The following is a 23581-nucleotide window of genomic DNA, read 5'->3' as shown; positions in this document are numbered from 1 at the left end:
TTATAAATCGCTAGTAGTATGCTATCTCCCCATTCCACCTTAAATAGTGAAGTGCCAAAATGTACCTGCTGCTCCATTTAAGGTGGAACGGGAAATTCAAACGAGAATCTGGTGAATGTCTGACTTCAGCTTCATATCACTGAAGAATTAGGGGGGGTGATAATAAATAATTGCCCCCCTCTTTGAAGGCGTATGATCCCTAAATGTAACTAAAGCCCAGCAGTGAGGAGCTGAACTTTCCCCTCCTCTGCTGTCCCTGCAGACGGGCAGGGTCGCCTACAGAGCGGCGCGAGTAGCTGATAATGAAGTGATGCTCTTTTATTAGAGGGGCTCATTTCAGAGGGAAGATCTCATCCACTGCCCTGTAGCTCAGTAACAAGGGGTCAGGGTGACACTCAAAAACAAGGGGTAGGGGTGAAAATAAGAAATGGGACGGGGCCAAATTTTCTCCACACTGAGCCACTTCACCTTAACCACTTTAAATGACTGTTCACATATCAGCGACTGAGATTTAGAAAATAAAAACCTGGTGGAATTGTCCTTTAAGCAAGCAGTTTGCCAAGGAGGGAACATGTTGGGAAGAAAGCAAAACTTTCCACTATGTGCGCTACACATGTAGCGCAGATGCGCAGACGCAGACGAGTTATCAGAGCATTGAAGGAGGCAGCTGTTTATCAGCCAGGGAGCGTCACTGTTTAAACAAGCAGTCTGATCAAAAAGCAGTAAAATGCGTTGAGGGGAAAAGATGCTTCAAAACAACAATAAACAATGACGCAAATCCAGCGAGCGCGCGTAATTACGCCGCAGTGGAGGAAAGTGACCAAGAAGCCTTTGCGCCCCTGTTAGAAGAGTTACGGTAGCAAAACTTCCAGCTCCCCCCCTTAGGAAGTCTCAGGCAATTAGTTTGCTCGGTCAGAAGGAGCTCGCAGTCAGTCGCTCCGGAGTTCTCCAATGCCCAAACCCCCTCCTTCTCTCCACCTCCTCCTCCCCCTTCCTGTACGCCGATCTGCGGGACTCTGCTCTGGGTTGGTTGGCTGAGCCGTGTGGCCAAAGTGGGCGAAGCGCCATGGGCTTCGAGCTGGACCGCTTCACGGGCGCCGTGGACCCGGACCTGAAGTGCAACCTGTGCCACAAAGTGCTGGAGGAGCCGTTGACCACGCCGTGCGGCCACGTCTTCTGCGCGGGCTGCGTGCTGCCGTGGGTGGCGCAGCGGAGCAGCTGCCCGGCGCGCTGCCGCCGCGTCTCGGCCGCCGAGCTGCACCACGTGCCGCCGCTCAAGAGCCTCGTGCTGAAGCTGGCCACGCGCTGCGAGCACAGCGCGCGGGGCTGCGCCGCCGTGGTGCCCCTGCAGCGGCTGGCCGAGCACGCCGAGACGTGCGAGTTCGCGCCGGCCTCGTGCCGCCACCGCGGCTGCGGCCAGGTGCTGAACGCGCGCGACGTGGACGCGCACATGCGCGAGCAGTGTGAGCACCGGCCGGCGGGCGCGTGCGAGCGCGAGCGCGGCTGCGGCCTGGTGCTGACCCAGCGCGAGCGCGCGCTCGGTGCCCACTGCTGCGTGCAGGCGCTCAAGGCGCACGGCGGCGCGCTCCAGGCCAAGGTGGACGGCCTGGGCAAGGAGCTGAAGAGGCAGACGCTCCGGGCGAGCAAGCGCGAGAAAGCGCTCCTGGCGCGCCTGGCCGCCGCGCACAGCGAGCTGCAGGTGACCGCGCTGCGCTACCAGAAGAAGTTCACCGAGTACAGCGCGCGGATCGAGTCGCTGAGCAGGTCCATCGCGGCGCCGTGCAAGGTAGGAGCGCGCTGAGGGGCTGGAGGAAGGCTGGGGTGGTGATGTCAGAGGCTCTAGTTAAGCGGATGCTGTAAAGCTCTCAGCCCAAGCTGTGCGAAGTTTTTGGAAGGTCTGCAAAGTCGGACCCAAACCGTGCTGAGATTTAGGGACGTCCTGTAGCTTTCAGCCCTGACTATGTCAAGTTTTTGCGAGACAGGACTCTGACCACATTATGGGAAGGTGAGTTTGTGTTAGTAGCTCTCAGCCATGACCACATTAGGTTTTTAGAGATTGGCTAAATGCAAGTCTCAGCCCAAACTCTGAGTGCTTTGGAAGGTGACCTGATGTTATGTAGCCCTCACTAGTGATGGACAGGACTCCAGTCATGTCATGATTTCAGAGGTTGGGTAGATATTGTGAAGCTCTCAGCCTAAAATGTGTGAGGTTTTTGGAAGTTCTGCCCAGTCGGACCCAAACCATGTTGAGTTTTTGAGAAGTTTATGTTATTAGCTTTCAGCCCTGACTATGTCAGGTTTTTTGAAAGGTCTGCGAGATAGGACCCTGACCATATTAACTTGGAGGGTGAGTTCGTATTAGTAGCTGTTTGTCCTGAGCATGTCCATTTTTAGAAGTTTGAGTAGATATTGTGAAGCTCTCAGCCTAAACTGTGTGAGGTTTTTGGAAGTTCTGCAAAGTAAGACCTAAACCATGTTGAGTTTTTGAGAAGTCCTGTAGCTTTCAGCCCTGACTGCTGAATTTTTGAGTACAAAGTTTATGTTATTAGCTCTCAGCCCAAACTACAGGTTTTTTGAAAGTTCTGCCAGATAGGATAGGACCCTAACCAAATTAACTTGGGAGGGTGAGTTTATATTAGTAGCTGTTTGTCCTGAGCTTGTCCATTTTTAGAAGTTGAGTAGATGTTGTAAAAGTCTCAGCTGAAACTATGTGAACTCTTTGGAAGGTGAGCTGATGTTATGTAGCCCTCATTACTGAAGGTCAGAACTCAAGCCATGTCATGTTTTTAGAAGTTGGGTAGATGTTTCGAAGAACTGTGTAGTTTATGGAAAGTCTGCAAAAAAGGACCCTAACCATATTAACGTTTTTAGAAGTTGAGTTTGTATTAGCAGCTCTTTGTCCTGATCATGTGAGGTTTTTAGAAGTTGTGAAGCTCTCAGCCCAAAACGTGAGATCGTAAGAAGCTGAGCTGATGAGGCAAAACTCAAGCCATGTTGTGGTTGCAGACGTTGGGTAGATGTTGAGAAGCTCTCAGCCCAAAATATTTGACGTCAGAAGAGTTGATGTTTTGTAGCCCTCACAACTGAAGGTCACAACACGGCACACACCTTTAGAAGATGTTGCGAAGCTCTGAGTCCTAGCATTGTCAAGGTTTTGGGTGCTCAGCATAGTAGGACCCAAACCACACGAAGCCTTTGAAAGCTTTGTGAATGGTGTGTAGCTTTCAACCCTGCCCATGTTGAACATGTAGAAGGTGAGTTGATGTTTTACAGCTTTGTTTCGAGAAGGTGGGTTTTTGTTTGTGCTGTTCTCAGCTCTGCAAGGTAGAACTTCAGCCGTGTGAAATTTTCGGGAGTTTAATTATGTTAGCAGCTTTCAACCCCAGCTATGTCAAGTTTTTGCAGGACAGAATCCAAGCCATGTTGAATTGCTGGGAGGGTGAGTAGACGTTGTAGAGCTATGCAACGTTACCCCCTGCTTCCCAAAAGCTTGACATGGTTAGGACTGAGGGTAGACAAGTTGGATTGAGTCTTAACTAGAGGTGGTTGAATATAACATCATGATACTTCAAGACATTTTCACAATCACAATAATTCATTTTTCTGAAGTTTTTTAAAGAACCAGTAGTTCCGTGTTTTAAAATATACCATCAAAATATACCATTAGTCCACTAAAGCAGGACTAATCATGCTGTCTCTGTAATGAAAAGTTTTTGAAATACTGGCACTGTCCAAAATATACTTAGAATAGCATATTTTGACATATATGGGATATTTATCATGATAACTACACACATTGCCCACACTTAGCCCCTACTTTCTGGAAGTTCACTTAAATTGTTAATAGCTCTGAGCTCCACACACGTCATGTGTTTGGAAGCTGGCGTGAAGTCGTGTAGCTCTCACCTTTAACTGTGAGTTTTTCGGAGGTCAGGTTGATATAACGTGGCTCCAACCCCTAAATACGTTGAAATCTTACTACTATATACATCAGAACTTGTTCACGTGCTGCTCTCAGCCCTCACTTTTTGGAAGCTTGACGTTGACGTTGTTCTCCTGCAGTTCTCTGGTTATGATTAACTTTATTCAACAGCAGATTTGTGGTGCTCAGTTTTCATTCCTCTTTGGGTTCCAGCTTTGCTCTTAACACCTCTTGCACACCGAGGGGCCTGTGGTTGCGTGTTCTAGATAATTTTCATTGTGCAGAAGTTGAGTTGCCTGCACGGTGTTGAAATTCTTGTGGCCTGCTTTGACTTTGTAGACCCCCGTACCTTTATTTACACGCCTTCCAACTGTGAATAACTATGAGAAGCAAGGCTAAGTGGACAGAGAGGGGATTTTTTTGTTCTGTCTCTGCTCCTCATCCAGCCTTGAGACATGTCTGTCAGCTGCAGTTTTAGCCACCTGGCAGTCTGAGGGGGAGGGCTGAATGTTTATTAATCTGTAGCCTGCAGGCCGCAAGACGCCAGCAGCAAATTACCCACATGAGTTTCTCTGCTGCGCTTCAGTTTATGGAGTTTCTGCGTGGGTGCATTAAAACATCACAAGTGATGATTTAGACTTAATGGAAATCGGACCAGTTCTGGATTTTTGAGGGACGCTCTGGAGAATGTGACTATTTTAATGCGTTCATTTCAAAAGAAGCTAGTTAAACATAGTATGGCCTTGGGTTCTGTTGTGGTTAAACCTTTGGGTTTGCCTTATTTTGGACGCATTTGGTGGAACACGGTTCTGGTGGGAAAGATTCTTGGCTACAAGAAAGTCTCTTACTTGCACACATGAAGTCATGATTTGTTTTTGTGCTTCGTTTATATAGAAGGAAAAAAAATCTAAAAGTCCTTCCAGTCTGATTACTTAATTAGTGCTTAAGTACTTATTAACTGGGCAGTAAGTAATTAAGTTTTAATAAAGTAAGTCGTCATTAATTACAGCTCAATATTAGTGCTGTGTTTTTAAAGCGTAATCGTTTACTACAGGTAAATCTACAGTTAAGGTTTCCGTTAAGTATTTATTATTCTAGCACTGAGTTTTATAAGTGGTACTTTTTTTGATCCCACAACGGGGAAATTCCACCTCCGCATTTAACCCGTCCGTGAAGTGAAACACCACATACACACTAGTCAATACACACACACTAGGGGGCAGTGAGCACACTTGCCCAGAGCAGTGGGCAGCCCTATCCATGGTGCCTGGGGAGCAGTTGGGGGTTAGGTGTCTTGCTCAAGGACACCTCAGTCACGGACTGTCGGCCCTGGGGTTTGAACCGGCGACCTTCCGGTCACAGGGCCAGATCCCGAACCTCCAGCCCACGACTGCCCCCTACAGCAGTCACGGCAGTTAACAGTAGCACTTACAATACTTGACACCTGCTACATAACAATGATTGCACTTACGTGCACTCAATAATCATAAGCAGTTCTCTGATTATTCAAGTGATCATATAAACAGCACAAGGTGATTTTCGTAGATCAGAGTGTGGTCTAGAAATCTGATAAAGAGGCTGGATTTTAGCTCAGTAATCAGATTTCTAAGTGCACGTGAACTCTTACTCTGATTTCTTTCCTATTTCTCAGTCTGCGCATGTGCAAAACCCTTTTGGAGCGACACTGAAACCAAGTACATGCTGGATGAAATGAATGATTTAAATATTCATCTTCTAGATATTTTATGTTCATATTTTCAGATAAAGTGGTGCAATGTTTTTAAAAAAAAGCCATGGCATAAAGTTTGAGTTTACATTATGTTGCATTTACATCACATTTTCTTCTGTGAGTTTATTGAGCAGAAATCTAAACACTGTCAAGTCATGTCGACCCATGTTTCACCATTATCTGATTACTCGTACGCATGTAAACGCGTTGATCGGATTCCTAGCAAAATGTGATTTTTGGATTATTATGTTGGGGCAGTCGTGGGCTGGAGGTCAGGGAACTGGCCCTGTGACCGGAAGGTCGCCGGTTCGATCCCCAGAGCCGACAGCACGTGACTGAGGTGTCCTTGAGCAAGACACTGAACCCCCAACTGCTCCCTGGGCGCTGTGGATAGGGCTGCCCACCGCTCCGGGCAAGTGTGCTCACTGCCCCCTAGTGTGTGTGTGCTCACTAGTGTGTATGTGGTGTTTCACTTCATGGATGGGTTAAATGCGGAGGTGGAATTTCCCGGTTTGTGGGATTAAAAAGTGTCACTTAATAAAAAAAATGTTGTTGGATTATTAAATGCATGTAAATAACTGCGATAAACATGTCAGATATCATTACTTGTCATGACGGATTTTGTTCAGTGATATAACAGTGTAGTTACTGCTAATTGTCATGACAGATTCCATTATATTTGATATTATAACAGGATAACTCAAAAGGGCCAGTGATTGTATTATCCAATCAGAAACCAGCACCTTATTCTTGTGTTTATGGACATAGTACAGCTAGTCAGTATTAGAGACTCGCTCGGCTGCACTACTGAATCCACTAGTGTAATCTGAGTGTACTGCAGAGTCTAAATGGGTCTAAACAGTAGACCCAAGGAAGGCGAGTAGCCTAGTGGTGACAAAGAGAAACACGACAATATCATGACCTCTTACGTCACACTCCTTGACGACCTACTGTGAGGTCCCTTGGCTGTTTTTGAATAATAAAACCGGTTCCTCTGCTTGCTGCCCCTTTGTCCCTACACGTCATGCTAAAACAGTGGTGTGTAGTTGGTTGTTTTGCATCTCAGACGTTGCATTTTCTGCCAAAGTGGGCAACTCTTGGCTACTTCAGGCATCAAAATATTTACTATAGACAGACGTCTGGCTTGCAAGATTGTTATTAGTATGAAATGGTTATCAACACTCCAGTATGTTGGTAATACCACAAGGTCAATGCTGGTTACCAAGTCTTCTCATGTTAACAGTTTATTATAGTCATGAATAATGTATGTATTAATGTGTTATCACCTGATTACTCACTGTTTAGTTTGTATGTACGTTAACCATGTAGTTACAGTGGTTCAAGATTAATTACTTAATTATTATACTGTTATTAGCATTGCAGTTGATTATATATAGGAATAAGTGACGGAGAATGATTATGGTAGCACTTGATTGCTTGATACTAAGGTAATAAGTGCTTACGGTTTAGTTAGTTACAGTTAAAGGGTCATTAAACACATTTACCACCGTGTTTCGAGATTGGTTATTTAATTGACAGTAAACTGGACTGGGCTAAGAACACTGACGCCCTCTACAGGAAGGGCCAAAGTCGTCTCTATGTTCTGAGGCGCCTGAGGTTCTTCAAGATCTGCCAGACGGTGCTCAGGATCTTCAGTGAGTCTGTGGTGGCGAGTGCTGTCCTCTATGCTGTTGCATGCTGGGGAAGCAGGCTGAGGGTGGCAGATGCCAACAGACTCAGCGAACTGATCCGCGAGGCCGGTGATGTTGTGGGTGTGGAGCTGGACTCGCTGACGGCCGTGTCGGAGAGGAGGACGCTGTCTAAGCTGCAGGCCATTATGGACAAAGGCTCCCACCCACTCTACGACACGGTGATGAGACACAGGAGCGAAATGACCACAGAGCGCCAGAGGAGGTCATTCTTACCTGTAGCCATCAGACTCTATAACTTCTCCCTCAATGTACAATAACTCAGAGTGTAATTATTTGAAATTTGAACCACTTACTGTATTTGTAAGAATTTAAACGTCAACACATTGCAAATTTCTCTTTTTTGTCTTAAATTATTATTGTTTATTCTTTTACATAAATGGTTGCAACTGTCACAACTGCAACTTCCTTCTGGGATCAGTAAAGGATTCTGATTCTGAATGAATTACACTTTAGTCAACATAGCAGTTTATTATAGATGACTAGTAATAAATGAAGAGCTACTGATCTTCACTGTACTGTTATTATCATCTGCGTAATATTGCAGGCTTACGTCCTATGGCGAGTGACACTGATGCCAAAATATTGATCAGTGCCTTCATCTTCTCTCGCATCGATTACAATAACTCACTTTTCTATGGACTTCCAGTTAACCTATCAATCGTCTGACCTCCACCAAGCGCTCAGCTCATACCACTCCTGTTCTTCGACAGTTGCATTGGCTTCCTATTAGTTCCAGGATCAAGTACAAAATCCTTCTTCTTACCTTCAAGGCTTTACGTGGTCTGGCTCCGACATTCCTTTCTGATCTCATTTCTTTATACTGTTCCTCTCCTGCTCTCCGATCTTCTAATACTGGACTCCTGACAGTTCCCTCAACTAGACTTTCTACTATGGGTGGCAGATCTTTCAGTGCTGCTGCCCCCAAAACTCTGGAATTCTCTAACTTCCACTCTTCGTAATTGCTCTTCTCTGTCTTCCTTCAAATCCCTGATAAAATCCTTCCTTTCTTCCTCTCTGTAGTGTGAATTCCCACCCCATGATGGTTCACCAACCCACCCTGGTGTTCCTTAATAAAGGCTATAAAGTGGCACCAGTTACGCTTCAAAAACAGTAAAGATCAAACCACAGTTGGAGTGCTGGCCATCAGCTCTATTCCTGGAAATCTACCTTCCTGGCAAAGTCTTCAAACCCAAGTCTGAAACCTTATCTGCTCATAAAGGCAATATTTTTGGGGGAAAAAGATGATCTGAAGCAGGTGTGGAGGATTACACTCTTAAAACAAGTTAGTTTAATGCAGGGGGGCACAACTCCGGTCCTGGACGGTCAGTGTCCACCACAGCTTGGAGGTTTCCCTTCTTAAACACACCCACTTAGCCTGGCAATCAACAGATAAGTATAGCCAGGTGTGTTGGAGCAGGTAAATCACCAAACTGCTGGACACCAGACCTCCAGGACCGGAGTTGTGCATCCCTGCTTTAACGGATCTTTAGTAATGAAAATAGTTCTGTATAGAACTATGAACACTAAAAGAACCTTTTGCATGATTTCAGAGTTTTTTGCATCATGAAAGGTTCTTCAGACTGATGGAAAATGTGCTGGAGATGGTTCTAAATAGAAGCTTGTTGAAAAGGTTCCTTCTCTTACTATATCAAGGTTGTAACAATAGAAGAACTAGACAGAACCCTTTTCTGTTATGTCAAATTTGTAACATTAGAAAAACCCTTTTGGGTACTAAATGGAACCCTTTTTGAAAAGGCTCTACGTATATAGGATCACGTGTAGCACGTTTATGCACGTTTTCTATATAGAACTGTCTGAAGTGCATCCATCCGCGTTCTCCGTCAATCTGAAGAACTCTTTCATGGTGCTTCAGTGGTTCTTTAGTAAAGAAAATATAGAACCCTGAACACTCAAAGAACCTTTTCTATGATTACAGAGTTCTTTGCATCATGAAAGCGCTCTTCACATTGATGGACAAAGTGTTGTAGATTGTTCTGTATAGAACCTTTTTAAAAAGGTTCTTCTGTTAACCATAGAAGAACCCTTTTGGGTGCTAAATAGAACCCTTTTCAAAAAGGTTCTACATAGAGCCGTTTACAGTACATCCATGCGTATTCTCCATCAATCTAAAGAACCCTTTCATGGTGCTTCAGTGGGTCTTTAGTAAAGAAAAGGGTTCTGTATAGAACCCTGAACACTCAAAGAACATTTTACGTGATTACGAAGTTCTTTGCATCAGAAAAGTTCTTCAGATTGATGAAAAATGTGCTGTAGATGGTTCTACATACAGAACCTCTTTGAAAGGATTCTTCTGTTGTTACCCTGTCAAGCTTTTTTGGGTGCTACATAGAATCCTTTTCAAAAAGGCTCGGTGTAGAACTGCCTATAGCACCTTCTCTATTAGTCTGAAGAACCCTTTCATGGTGCTTCAATGGTTCTTTAGTAAAGAAAATGGTTCTATATAGAAGAGAAGAGAAGTCTGAAGAGCCCTTTCATGATACAAAGAACCCTTTCATCATACAGAGGTTTCTTTGAGCGTTCCTGGTTCTATATAGAAGTGTTTTTCTTTACTAAAGAGCCGTTGAAGCACCTTCGTTTTTGAGGAGAGCAGGGTTGGAAATGAACTTTGTAGGGTCTCCAGGACCTGCTGACCACTTTTTGAGTTTGATTAAAAGAGTCTCAGGTATGATTTTCTCCTCTGGCATGTCTGAGTTGGATCAGATTCTCTCCTCTGGAACAGCAGATGGTGGATAACTCTTACCCACTCGCTGATGTGTACAAAGTCTTGAAGTATTGCCCGTAGCGAGAGGACGAGAGGGGTACCCCCGAGTGCTTTCTAAGAGGGAACAAGTGGTCTGGTCAGGGAATGTGGTTCTTCTAGTTGTTCCCGCTGAATGCTCCCTGAGTTAGGTGTACGCTTACACGTCGCTATCCTGAAAGCTCACGTCTAGCGAAAGCGGCGATGATAGCGGGCTGTCATCTGCGAGATTGAGTCTGTCCACTTAACATGGGCTGTTGACCCAGCTGCTCCAGACGATGCTGTGGCAGCGCCCCTCTTGGGTCTTTCAAGTAGACGGCGCACGACGATGCAGCATCTACTCAGGCCAGACAGTTAGCCGTCAAGTGGGGGCTTTTGAGGCGGCCGCATGCCTTTCCTTATGGGTTTTTATGTTTGTGTCCTTTCGACAAATGAGATCTGGTCCTGAATAGTCCACAAACTGAACATCAGTGATGTACACCATTCTCATTTTAGCACCTTCTTGGTTACCCATGGAATTATGGGACATATGACCTGCCCTAGGGAGCTGCGTTCCACTGCATTGCCTACAGTCAGCTAAGATGGTTGGCACTGTACATACCATTAATATCTGTATTATATTTAGGTGGCGTATCCTATGGCGCACAGAGTGGACAGCTGACCCGCTAGTGCTGTTATGCTTCTAGAAAGAGGGGTTAAGACTGGGCTCTCGTCTCTGAGCTCTAGTCACGCCGCTGTTGAGAGAGTCATTGGCTGCGTGTTTAATATTCTAACCTTTAAGTCAGGAAAGGCCGAGGCCTTAACCCTTTAAGCTAATGGTCAGTTCACAGCTCTTTTGCCTGAGACTTTTAAGCTGGGCAGAATTTCTTCATTTGTATGAGGTTTATTCTGTAACAGGTGCGTTTCTTCACCGCGACCAGTTGGAGACCCTCTTTCGATTTTCTAACTCAACACTCATGATACAAATTTTAGTGCACAGTTTCCATGTAATTTGCTATGGAGCTGTGCTGATGACATCCTATGTAAATAAAAATAACGCATGGCCACCACTTAGTAAGGCACCGCTACTTAGTGAGGTGTGGGAATGAGATCCTAATGCATGGCCATGATTGAGTAAGGCACAGGAACGAGATAATTAAGTCATGGCCACTGCTTAGTAAGACGTAGGAACGAGATCCTGATGCATGGCCATGACTTAGTAAAGCACAGAAACAAGATAATTAAGCCTTGACCACAGCTTATTAAGGCATGATCTCATTCCCACATCTTAAAGTCGTGCCCACAACTTAATTATCCTGTTCCCATGACTTACTAAGTCATGCATTTATTTATTTATTTTAGATTTCCCCCCAATTTTCTTCCTAGTTTAGTCATCCCTGATTCCACCTGCTAAAGCCAACGTTTACGCCACTCGGGAGCCCATAAAAGATTTCCAAAATTTACGCATAATTAATTTGTTGAGATGTTAATGAAGTCATGCAGAGTGGTCAAACTCGTAGTCTCCTGATGACGGGGCCAACGCTTAGATGCAGTGCCACTTGAGAGCCCATGGCCAAGCTGTTTTTACTAATATTGAATGTCATAAGCAGGGCCCTGCAGAAAATCTGAAATGTGCGTTTCATATCTATAAACCTTTAATATTAATAAAAAGCAGTGTTTCTTGCTGCAGATGCCTGTATAAATGATTCTAATATGATGTTGCTACTGTGTAAGTTTCAGGTTGTTGGAAGCTGTAAACACTGAGGTATTTTTTAGGGTGAACGGAGCTGCTCCGTAATAACAGAGAAGGTTGTCAAGCATTGAGCATGAACGTACAGTAGAATTAATATCCAGCATCGTATTCAGAAATCAGTGACCGCATCTCGCTTATCAAAATAAATAATGCTATAAATAGTGCGGATACAGGATGTATCATAGTCATGTTGTATCATGACTAGCATAAGCTTGTGTCTGTGACATTGGGGAGTGAAGATGAGGCGGACGCACGTGCTGAGATAAGTGAGATTTATTAAGGGCAAATCCATAGTCAGGGTCACAGAGCCAACACGGATTGAGCGTAAAATGGACATGACAAAGGAAACGCAGCATAAACAAACCACGGAGGCAGAAAGAAGAAACAATCAACAAACATAGACCAAACAGCGTGAGAATACAATACAAAGACCAGCAAACTCACAGAGGAAAAACACAGGGCTCCAATGCAACAGGGATAGCGAGGGTTAACAAGACACAGGTGGTTAAGGTGGTGCAGTCGTGGGCTGAAGGTTAGGGAACTGACCCTGAAGGTTGCTGGTTCGATCCCCAGAGCCGACAGTCCATGACTGAGGTGTCCTTGAGCAAGACTCCTAACCCCCAGCTGCTCCCCGGGCGCCGTGGATATGGCTGCCCACCGCTCCGGGCAAGTGTGCTCACTGGCCCCTAGTGTGTATGTGGTGTTTCACTTCACAGATGGGTTAAATTTCCCCATTTGTGGGATTAAAAAAGTGTCACTTAACACAGGTGGTTACAGTCAGGGGCAGGGTCTGAAAACAAGGGGAAGGGGCAGGACCGGGAAGAAACAAAACAAAAGCACATGGACAAGACTGGGAGGTAAACACAAGCACATGGACAGGAGTGGGAGGGGCCAATCGTGACAGTGACTAGTGTGTTCAGCTTTTCAGACGCATGGAGTCCAGACACCATTGTATCATCTCAAATCACATTCCGAATTTTGTGTCTTCATGTGCCTGATAGCATATTATTTCTTTCCTGTGTCATAACTTCTTGTTTATCCCAAAAAGTTTAAAATTGTGACTAAACCATGGTTTTATGTTTTGGTGTCTAGTTTATAGCATGTCAGTCCTCACTGTAGAAGTTAATGATTATTTGCAGTACAGTGTTAGAAATGAAGGTTCTGTGCAGGTACGTTTTCGTTCATCAGGGCACAAATAATGTAAATCGTGCACCTTAAATCAGTTCCTCCAGGTGAAAAGTTGGTATTTGTTCCTTTTCGTAACCGAATGTTTTAAAACAGAGCAGTAGAGTAAAAGCCTGGAGGCAAGGCGAGGCGGGGTGTGTGGAGTCAGTCCAGCTTAGAACAGATCATTTCAGTGGATTATGGTTCAGTTATGATCCCTGACTAAAGGCACTGAGATGGAGCCTTGAGGGGACCACCCCAGTGACAGTGGCGTACCTTTATTTCTGAGAGTGTAGTGTGTATTAGTTAGAACTTTAACTAGTAATTAACTGTGATGCTAATTAAAATGCCGTTTTTGAACAAACATGTGGTGAAAGTGTTTTTCTCAGTTGTGTCATCTCTCTTCTTTTCAGGGTGGTGAGAACAAAAGTGTGACAGTTATGCTCCACAGGGAGTCTGGATCTTTGGGCTTTAATATCGTTGGGGGAAGACCATGTACGGTAAGTCTGCAGGAGATTAGAGCATTAGCTTTGTCACCAAGACTTCATACACCATGGCATTATGTTGCTTAATTAGGACTGATGGTGAAAAAGAACATTCTGATGAATAGATAGAGAATGAATAGATAACTGAGAGAACCTATGATAAACAGGTGGCTGAAGCTTTGGACGCTGCTTCACACTCGAATCCTAAAAACAGGACAGTTTCTCTTGCCTGGCAAGGAGCGTCAGCCTGGACGATACCACAGTGTCCAGATTGGGGCCACTCACTGTTATTGCGGTCCTTTTTGAAGTGGTCGTTATGGTAACCATATCAGCGAGAATGGGTACAGAAGCCTTTAATGAATTTTGGTGAGGTTTGTCCAGAATAGACGTGTGACGTACGTAATGACGTCATTCTTGACTGGACCTTTGCAGCGAGATTTTAAGGAAGCGCCTAAAAAGACTCTAGAACTTAAACACAAAGAGTTTGATCTAGATTGAGTTTGGTATTAGACTGAGTATTTTTTTTTAATGATAATATTCACAAACAGAGAAAGTGTAAAAAAAAATTTTTTTTAATAAAATGATGTAATTCATTGTCTTGGTTGATCAGCTGTTCTGTGGCGCATACTGCTGTCTACATACTGTAATATTATTTTATATACACCTGATTTTATTTGACGTGCCATTCCAAAGTGCTGTATATCTGATTGTAACAACAGTAATTTTTGAAAAGTTTTGGTTAAAAAAAAGTTTTTATTTCTCTAATAATATAAATTTGTAATATTGCGAGATTTTTGTATGTTTAAAGCTACTCCCATCAGCGAATATCAAGAAGAAAGTAAAATTCCATCCATCCATCCATCCATTGTGCATTGTGGAACAAAATCCTTCATATATGGCCAGATTTGTAGCTTTTAGGGTTGTCTGGCACAGCACTGGTTTCGGTTTTGGCCATAAATTTTCATTTTGTTGTATCACTAATTACTGACTGTAAGTGTAGTTTCCACATATTAATAATCCAGTGCTTCTATTTATTGCAGCATAATATATTAGTTGCCAGTATAAAGTGCTTCCCTACATGAGAGACTTTGCAGACTTGTGTTTACTGTAAAAACAACTAAATGAACTAATTTTGTTCAGCTCAGATTTTTGGAGTGAACAGTTTTAAGCTGAATAGTCTAATTCAGTTTCTTGGGACCACTTTTTTTTTTTTTTTTTTTTTTTTTTTTTTTTTTTTTAGGTTGAACTGACACACCGTCTTTTACAGTGTTGCTTTAGAAACTTTAGGAGTTTTTGCTTTAAGCATTTGAGTTTTTACCCCGCTTCATTCTAGTGGATAGCAAAGCAGAGGTCAACCGATGCAGAGTTAAAGGTGCTTCTTAACAATAGCCACATGCCGACCTCTCAAACTGAAGCCTGGCATGGCGATCAGTTGTAGCTGAGACTGTATCTCGGAAGAATATCCTCAAGTAAACAACTGTGCTGTTGTTGTTGTTGTTGTTGTTGTGATGGGAGGAGAGCAGGCCCTGCAGTAATTAGTTACAGCACTCACAGCTTGACTTCCTGTGGTTTCTCAAATATTCCATTAAAAATTACTGCACAGTATCGCAGGACTTGGCAGGCAGCATGTAGGGTTTTGATGTGGTTGGACAAAATGTTTTGAAGCCCCGAGCCCTTGCTATCGGTTTATGGTGCTGTGATGGACAGTGAATAGCAGCCTTTATCCTTCCCATCTAAATTGCCTTCTCCTTCCTCAGCATCTGTGAGGATCCTGACACGACTTCAGGCTCGGGAAGTCTTTCAAGTGACAGACTGCCTCGGCGAAGTAGCTTAGCAAATCACAACATTGAGTACTTTGTTGTGTGCACCTGCATCCACTTGTGTGTCATTTTAGGTGGTAGGGGGGCCCAGCATGGAGTGGCTGGCTTAACTGGAGTGGGATGATTGCTGGCTTGATATTTATCTGTATTGGACTACGGGCTTTATCGTGTCATGTGGGTTGTAGTTGTTAAATGATGAAAGAAGGTTCCGACGTGGCCTACTACGGGTTTAGCTTAACCCTTAAAAGAGGAATTCCACCTATTTTTCAAAGTTTCTGCAAAATCAAATCGCTGAGTCATTCAGAGTGAGTTGATGTGAAATGCTTTGTTTTAAAGAGACTTGCTGAGGATTGTTCTCGGTGGTGGTGATGGGTACCAGATGCCTCTAAGAGCTAAATATGTTGGTCTTGGAAAGGAAATAAAATGGCCATATTTATGCCGTTGATATGACAATCCCTAGTTCATATTAACACGGCTGTAATGTAGCAGGTCAGCAAGTTTCCCTACAGTAGCTACATTTACATGCAGCCTGATTAAATGTGCTTATAATCCGACTAATAGCTCAATTGGAATAGAATTGTCTCTCAGAATCGTCTAGTTCGATTGAGCCCATTCAGAATACAACTTCTATCTGATTGAACAAGGTGTAAATAATCCATGTAAACGCCTGTATCCGATTACGTTCCCTATCGGAAAGTTTAAGTCCATTCTGCATGAGCGTCGCGTCACAGTGAGAGTTTATACCGTTCAACACGGCGGAGCAGAAACTGGTCTGCAGAGGAGACGAAGTTCATGCTCTGATCTTTAAAAGACGGCGGTGGGACGGACGTCCAGCTTATGCGTCTCAGAGCACGACGTCTTCCTCTCGGCCTTCTTTAATAAGGACGTGTGAAGGACGTTTTCCTGAGTCTGACGTCATTTTAAAGCAACCAAGACTGGACTCACGTGATGCTCGTTGTCATGGTAACGTCTACACTAAGTGGTTTTCTATGCATGTGTGTAATTTTGTGTCATTAATTGTAATGAGCAGGTAAACAGAGATTTTCCATCAGATTGCTGAGTGAGCATAAACACCTCAGTCTGAATCTGTAATCAATGGCACAAATCTTCACACGTAAACACAGACAGTGAATCGTTTCACAGTAAACCACTCTGCATGACTTCGTTAACATCTCAACAAATTAATTATGCGGAAATTTTGGAAATCTTTTATGGGCTCCCGAGTGGCGTAAGCGTCTAAGCGTTGGCTTCAGTCGCGAGTTCGATCCCTGGTGATGCTTCAGATGTCCGAAGCCGGTAATCCAAGAGAGCACAATTGGCCTCGCTCTCTCTGGGTGAGTAGGATGCCCCCCTTCTCCCCCCCCATCACTCACTCAACATGATACTAGTCAGATGCAACAGATCTGGCAGTTGGCGCTTTCCTCCGAGCGCGTTCTGCTGTCCAATGACGTCGCAGTTCGAAAAGAAGCGGTGGTGCCTTCACCTTCCTCTTCTTGGTAGTATCGTGTGATTGGGGGAGTCCTAACAAGCAGGTGGAATTGGAAACGACTAAATTGGGGAGAAAATAAAATTGTTTATTGCCCACACAGAAATCAGTCATGTCTGCCAGTCTGCTCTTCTCGTTTAAAGGTATGATCTCTCAGTGCTGGTGTTGGATTCTTTTTGATACGTAAAGCTGAAGTTCTTAGTTTCTGTTTTCTGTCACAAATGACCTTTTTAAACAGGCAAACCCATGAATAGGAACATGCAGATGGAACATGTCAATAATAAGCGTTTCCATAGTGGATGAGCATCGCATGTAGAATGTGTGCACACACACTTACTCGGAAACCGCTACAGTGCGTCCAACAATAAAGGCAGCAGCTTGTTTTATATGGTGATGGGGAACGTGGTGGCACAGAAAGCGCCAGTTTCACAAGCTCATTTCTTTACTGACCAACATCAAGGCAGGATTTCAACGGGTTAGATGACACACCAACGTCATGGTGGTAGTAACTTTTTAGCTTCATTTTAGTTTAGAAAGCCAAGTTATGAAGTGGACATGCCAGTGCATAGCCAACACCTTTTAATGTGTATAAAATGGTCACAACAAGCTATTTGAATTTCAGGATAATGAAGACAGGACTTCCAATGAAGGCATCTTTGTATCAAAGATTGTAGAGAATGGGCCGGCAGATCAAGAAGGGGGTCTTCAGATTCACGACAGAATAATGGAGGTAGGTGTGGCACTATTATTCAACTTCACACCCACTGTCATTGTGTGATGATCAAAATAATGTTATATAATAGGCCAAAACCAATAAGGAGCCAATTACAGAGGCAGTACTCCACCATTTAATCCCATAAGAAGCTATGTTATGTTGTAAGTCCTTCTGTAAGTTATAGAATGGCTTTGAGATGCCACAGTCGGTGACTTGCTCCAGTTTATACTTGGACTGCCCAACAGAAATGACGGTGAAATGTGAATATTACACAAGCCCCCACCCCTCACGCTCTTGGCTGTGCTGTGTAACTGAGCTGACATCGTTTACTGACTCGAGAAAGCGCTCTCTTACCTCGAAACAGAATCTAGTCTGTTTTAAAAGGCTAAGAGTGTTTGGAGGTCACTTTTTAGGGTGTATAGAAAGTTGAGTCTACAAAGGTTGCTTTTATAGTTTCATGAAACCTTAGTGTGTAACAATGGATGCATTGAATTAGTGTTATGAGTGTGTTATTCTACGCCATACGTTGGTGGCCTGGGGCTCTATAATTGTTTAGTTAAGTTAATGTAAATATTTGTACTATATGCAGTCGTAGCACTGTCCCAAAGAACTGGGACATTCCACTGAAACTTTTACTAGGCTGTTTTACTTTTTTTGGTCATTACATTTTAGGGAATTCCTGCCTTCAGTGATGTATGAAGGGTAAAGAAACAAAAATTGTAAGAGCACCTCTAAATTGTAATCGCTCCCACACAAAGCAGTCTTAAACCGTGCTGTTAGGTCGTACATGCTGTAAGCCCTGGCGACGCTGGCCTGAGCCACCAAAGGCGACAGCAATCCTGTCGGCGCCTGGCGACTTAAAGCCACTAAAGGATAGGTTTCAGAGCGGGTTTCGTGGGGAATGAGTGCCTGGACGAAAAGCAAGGTTTTTGTTAATGTGCTACATAGCTGCTTTACTGCTCTAGAGCCAAACACAAGGCTTTACTTTAGCTTCTTTGTTGCTCTATTAGCTGTCTGATCATTTCAGTAGGTGCTGAATACATGGATATCACTGAATCACTGTTATAGTAGATGTATGACGATTCTCTGCTCATCCCTGTGCTCTTGCTTTTTCCTTCTTCTCTCAGCTTTGTGTGATCATTTGAATGGATGGTGTGTAGATACTGATGTCCTCAGATGATGTTGTTAATTGCGGTTAGTTGGATAGTTAATGGATTTCGTTCTGATGCCCACACTCCAAAAAGATATAGGTTCTTTGGAGCGATGGCATTTTGGAGCGATTTTCATTTAGGGCTGGAGCAATGTTTTTGAGAAATCGATAAATCAAGGCAAAATTATTATTATTAAGCATCACACCGTGACATAATATAGATGGAGCAGTTCCCATTTGTGTCAGAGCTTCAAAGCCCCTACCCCCTTTTTTATTGAATTTTTGGCACCATGTAATCTGAAGGCCACCTACATAAGGGCTCCATAACACATGCATAAGCACTGAATAACATATTCAGTACTTGAGGATTTATGAAAAGCTTATAAGATCTTTTATGAACTAAATAACACTGTACTGACATAAGGAGCCTTAAACTAATGTAATGGACATTTTTTCTTCTTATAACACTGTTATGAAGCTTCTTTCTCAAATGATGGAACCTATTGTACAAGGCTATGCAGAGATCTAAAGAACCTGCTTATTGTACTGTATTGTCTGTAGTGTGTATATTGTTTTGTGTTCCTGTGTTGGTCCTGGAGGAATGTTTTGTTTCACTGTCTACTTGTATAGAACTGGAATGACAACAAAGCCTGACTTGACTTGACTTGAAACTCTATATCGGCTGTATGTAAGTACAGAAGTACAGTTTTTAAGGTGTTGCAGAAGGAATCTATGTCTGTCACCCTTATGTCAAACCTTTAAAATGCCAGGCTTCCTTATTTACATCATAAAACATCCCGGGTCATCTTGCGATTAATGGCTCAGGTTGTTCATAAATGCTTATACAATTATTGCTTTAGAAATGCATAATTTAATACCTATTCAAGTGTTATGAGGTCTTTATTCAAGTAGCCTTCAAGTAAAGTGTTGCCAAACCTTTTTAGCAGAATGGGCTGTTAACCATCTGCATCTTTGAGTTGGACTGGCTTAACTGAGGACAGTCGTGGGCTGGAGGTTGGGGAACGAGCCTTGCAACCGGAAGGTTGTCAGTTCTATCCACAGAGTGGACATTACATGACTGAGGTGCCCCTGAGCAAGGCACCTAACCCCCAACTGCTCCCCGGGTGCTGTGGATAGGTCTGCCCACTGCTCACTGCCCCCTAGTGTGTGTCTTCACTAGTGTGTATGTGGTGTTGCACAGATGGGTTAAATATGGAGGTGAAATGTCCCAATTGTGGGACTAATAACACTTATAATAACTAATAGTCACTTAATCTTAACAAGAATCAGGACACCCTACACCTAGACGTGTGTGGGGGAAGGGCTAATGGGTGAAATGGGATTGGGCCTTAGACAAGGTAACAAATACAGCCTGTTTAGTTCTAATTGATGAGAAGAATTTGGAAAATGGACATGTAAAGTGAGTTATCCACACAAATGCCATTAGTGGACCCTAGAGGGAATTTAATAGTAGATGCTTTGACTACTGTCATATGATTATGTGAGCAGACGTGACAGCAAATTTTCATATAGTTTTGAATCGTGATTATTATGGATGGATAGTCATCGTTTCGTTCCCATGCAAGAAAGTATTTTGCTTTAGGACGCCTCTAGACCGACATCCTTGTTGTTTTTGTCCTTGTCTTTTGAATGATTCAGGCTTTAGTCACTGGGATTATCAGGAGAAAAGGAAGGAGGAGGACACTCGGCGCCTCGGGTCCGTCCAGCGTTTACGGAGTGGCTCTTGAAAACATAGATGGACCTGCTATAATGAATCAGTGTGTCCTGCCCACAGTGTCATACCGTGACGGTATAAAGGTGCTACAAGCTTTTAGATTGTAATCTTCAGAAAGTTGATATGAGACTTGCATACTTCTGGTGCCTTCAGGAGCTTTATAAATGCTCAAAATTGCCCCAGTTTTTAAACCTCTGTAATGGCTTCTCTGCCTTTTGAAAAAGGCATAATTATGCTCTTTGTTAGCAGCCTTTCAGCCTTGAGGTTGTTCTGTGCACTGAATTTGGGGAATTATGTGTATCCTAGCTCTATTTTAGCACTCTGGGAGGCACCGTACACAATCTCTAATTACCACGTCTTAAGAAATGAATTTCTTTGGAAATTTAATCAAGGGAGGGAAATTAATACCAAACAGCCAGCGGCAGTTTCTTTCTTTCTTTTCTTTCCGTCAGTTGTATGTAGTCAAACCAATAGCCTGTGGTCCTGTCCTGATCTTTTCCCATGTGGAGAAGGAGGCACAGCTGGAGTTTGCATTTTTAAAATCTGTGCCACCGGATTCTTACCACTCTTTCCTCTCTCCCTCCATCAGCGCTTCCCCTCAGGTTCACTCGGGGTCTTCTCTTTTCTCCACCACTGTAGAGTCAGGCGCCTCTTTAGTTCAACTGCTGCGTTCAGAGTTGTTGTATTTTGTGAGTTACTGTTTGATGTCGTAAGCATTTGCAGTAGTAATATGGATTATTATTTTTCCCATCAGTGCTACAGTTTTAACTAAGTGGAGCTGATAAAGCTCATTTCAAACTCAAGTTCTTTTTTTTTTTTTATGAAATCAAATATTATCATAAATATTTTAAAAGAGAAAATGCCAAGAAGACAACATATAAAATGTTGAAACTGAGAAATTTGATTGCTTTTTTTAAAAAAGATGCCCATTTTTAATTTGATGCCAACAGCACATTCCTAAAGGCCCAGAGAAGGTGGCAGCGTTTCTGGATCCTGTTTATATTTGGTTTCTTCTTTGTGTTTTAGAGTTTTTTTTTTATCATTACTTTTTTAATTTGTGATATTGTATTATTACCTTACTAATTTCTTATCTATTTTTGATCTTAATTTCTTACCATTTAAATCTCAAGTTCTATTTTTATCTATTTTTATCGTTTATTCACTGCTATTTTAAACTTTCTTTTAATTTAAAATGATTAAATGTAGTTATTATTTTCTTTGTCATGTCAATCCCTGTTTTTGTAAATGCTCGGCTACATTGAAAATGAGGGTTGCCCTCAATGTACTTCCGAGTCAAAATAAAGGTTGATTGATTGATTAACAGCATTTGTGGATGCAGTGATGAACTGTTTTCACAGTCAGTGGTTTTCAGAAGTGTTTCTGAGCCCATGCAGTGATTTCCACCACAGAATCAGGTCTGTTTTTAATGCAGCGCTGCCTGAGGGGCCAAACATCACTGCCAGCAGATCCTGGTGTTCAGCCTCGTCCCTCACAGACAGAGATTTCTCCAGATTCTCAGAATCTTTTAATGATATTATGTACTGTAGATGATGAAAAGCAGAAGTTCTTTGCTATTTTCTGTTGAGAAAGCAGTCTTTCACAAAGTGGTGAACCCCTCCTCATCTTTACTTCTGAAGGACTCCGCCTCTCTGGGATGCTTTTTAATACCCAGTCATGTTACTGACCTGTTGTCAGTCAACCACCAGGTGTTTTTTCATCATTACACAACTTTAACAGCCTTTTGTTGCCCCAACGTGGTGTTGGCATTAAATTCAAAATGGGCAAATGTTTTTCAAAAAACAGTAAAATTGATCAGTTTCAACATTTGAAATGTTGTCTTTGTACCATTTTTAATTAAATGTATTTGTAAAAAAATGTCATTGCATTTTGTTTTCATTTACATTTTGCACAGCATCCCAACTGTGACACGTGTGTGTGTGTGTGTGTGTGTAATATATATATATAATATAGGTGAGCAATGTTTGTTTATTTGATGTTTGTTAATAACATCTGTAGAGGGCAGCGTTGAGTGATGGTTATTTTATTGTGTATCAAGACAGCCTATCTATCAGTCTGGCCACTTACAGGCTGTTAAAATACAGTTAAATCAGTGATTTATATGATTTATAACCAGGCCTGTATTCTTCATTGTTCTGAAGATCTCATCTGTTGGGCTGATTTGATGCCACTGATTCTGACTGTCACGTTGCTGAAAGTGGCTTAAAGCCAGAGATACTTAGTCAGCGTGACGCAGCGTTGGAGCAGGTGTGCTCCTCGACGTATCAGCTCAACAGCAGAGTCCAAAGGAAAAGCTGCAGGAGGCGGCTATGACATGCAAAGTGGGTTATAATTGCCTGCAGTCATGTGCCACATAAACAGCTTCAGACTGCGTGCTTTCTTTTAGAAACTAGCTGCATCTTGGTTGCATCATCTATAGTCGGGACAGTTTGCTCCGGAAAGCACTGACTTTGTTGGCTAGAATGCGTAAAGTTATGTCATAATGTAACCCAGGCTTCGTGCACATGTTCTTGACAGCAGCGGTTCTGTGAAACACATGCAGTTCGAGAGAACCGCTATCTATGCATCATCCCCAAACAACTTGCCGGGAGGACCATCCAAGCCATACGGCGGAGCTCAAATGAAGAACAGCTGCTTTGCTTCACGCCGAAACAAAAACAAGCAAAAAAACAAAGCCCTTAATTGCTAACATCTATTTGTGAGAAACTGAGAAAATCTCTGAGAAAGCTGGAGTCAAACTGCTGCAACGGCCGCAAAAAGGTTACGTGTACGTACATAACACGTTCATAAGGATCCAAAGCCTCTCCACAGCATCCAAGAAGGAGGAGGCGTTTAAATGGCAGATGTCCCTGTGTAGCCGGAGCGAGGCAGGCTCTGTGGATGAATAGCTCCTTGTTTGGTAGATTTCTCCTCATAAAAAAAGGAAAAGCCTCTGCTGCTGTGTTTGCTTTTGCTTGCTCTCCTCAAGCTGAAAATCTTCACACTTAGTGAGCAGCGCTGTTTGCTTGCAAAGATTTGATGAATATGCTTTATTGGACTAAACCCAGAGGTTCGTACTTAGAAAAACATCTCTGCATCAAACCTTATGCTGACATAAGCCTTCATTTATTTATGTGTAGCTACAGCACATTGTGGTTTTGATGGTCGTCACCCTT

The 23581-nt window shown here is 43.1% G+C and overlaps 1 protein-coding gene across 3 annotated transcripts in view; it reads left to right on the top strand.

Moving 5' to 3' along the window:
• The first annotated feature begins 926 nt into the window (after positions 1-926).
• pdzrn3b (PDZ domain containing RING finger 3b) overlaps positions 927-23581 on the top strand; it is a 191738-nt gene continuing 169083 nt past the window's right edge. For 2 of the 3 annotated variants that reach the window (XM_037535153.1, XM_037535152.1), the window contains exons 1-3: positions 927-1786; positions 13431-13517; positions 17431-17538. In XM_037535153.1, coding sequence (XP_037391050.1) covers positions 1067-1786; positions 13431-13517; positions 17431-17538 — 915 coding nt within the window. In that variant the 5' untranslated portion in view covers positions 927-1066. Of the gene's footprint in view, positions 1787-1886; positions 2006-13430; positions 13518-17430; positions 17539-23581 lie in introns of those variants that run through there. The other variant, XM_037535154.1, reaches the window with a different exon arrangement.

The sequence above is a fragment of the Pygocentrus nattereri genome, chromosome 26, assembly GCF_015220715.1.
Source record: "Pygocentrus nattereri isolate fPygNat1 chromosome 26, fPygNat1.pri, whole genome shotgun sequence".
Taxonomy (NCBI): domain Eukaryota; kingdom Metazoa; phylum Chordata; class Actinopteri; order Characiformes; family Serrasalmidae; genus Pygocentrus; species Pygocentrus nattereri.
The sequence above is the reverse complement of the archived record's forward strand: the minus strand, read 5'-3'. Positions and strand labels throughout refer to the sequence as shown.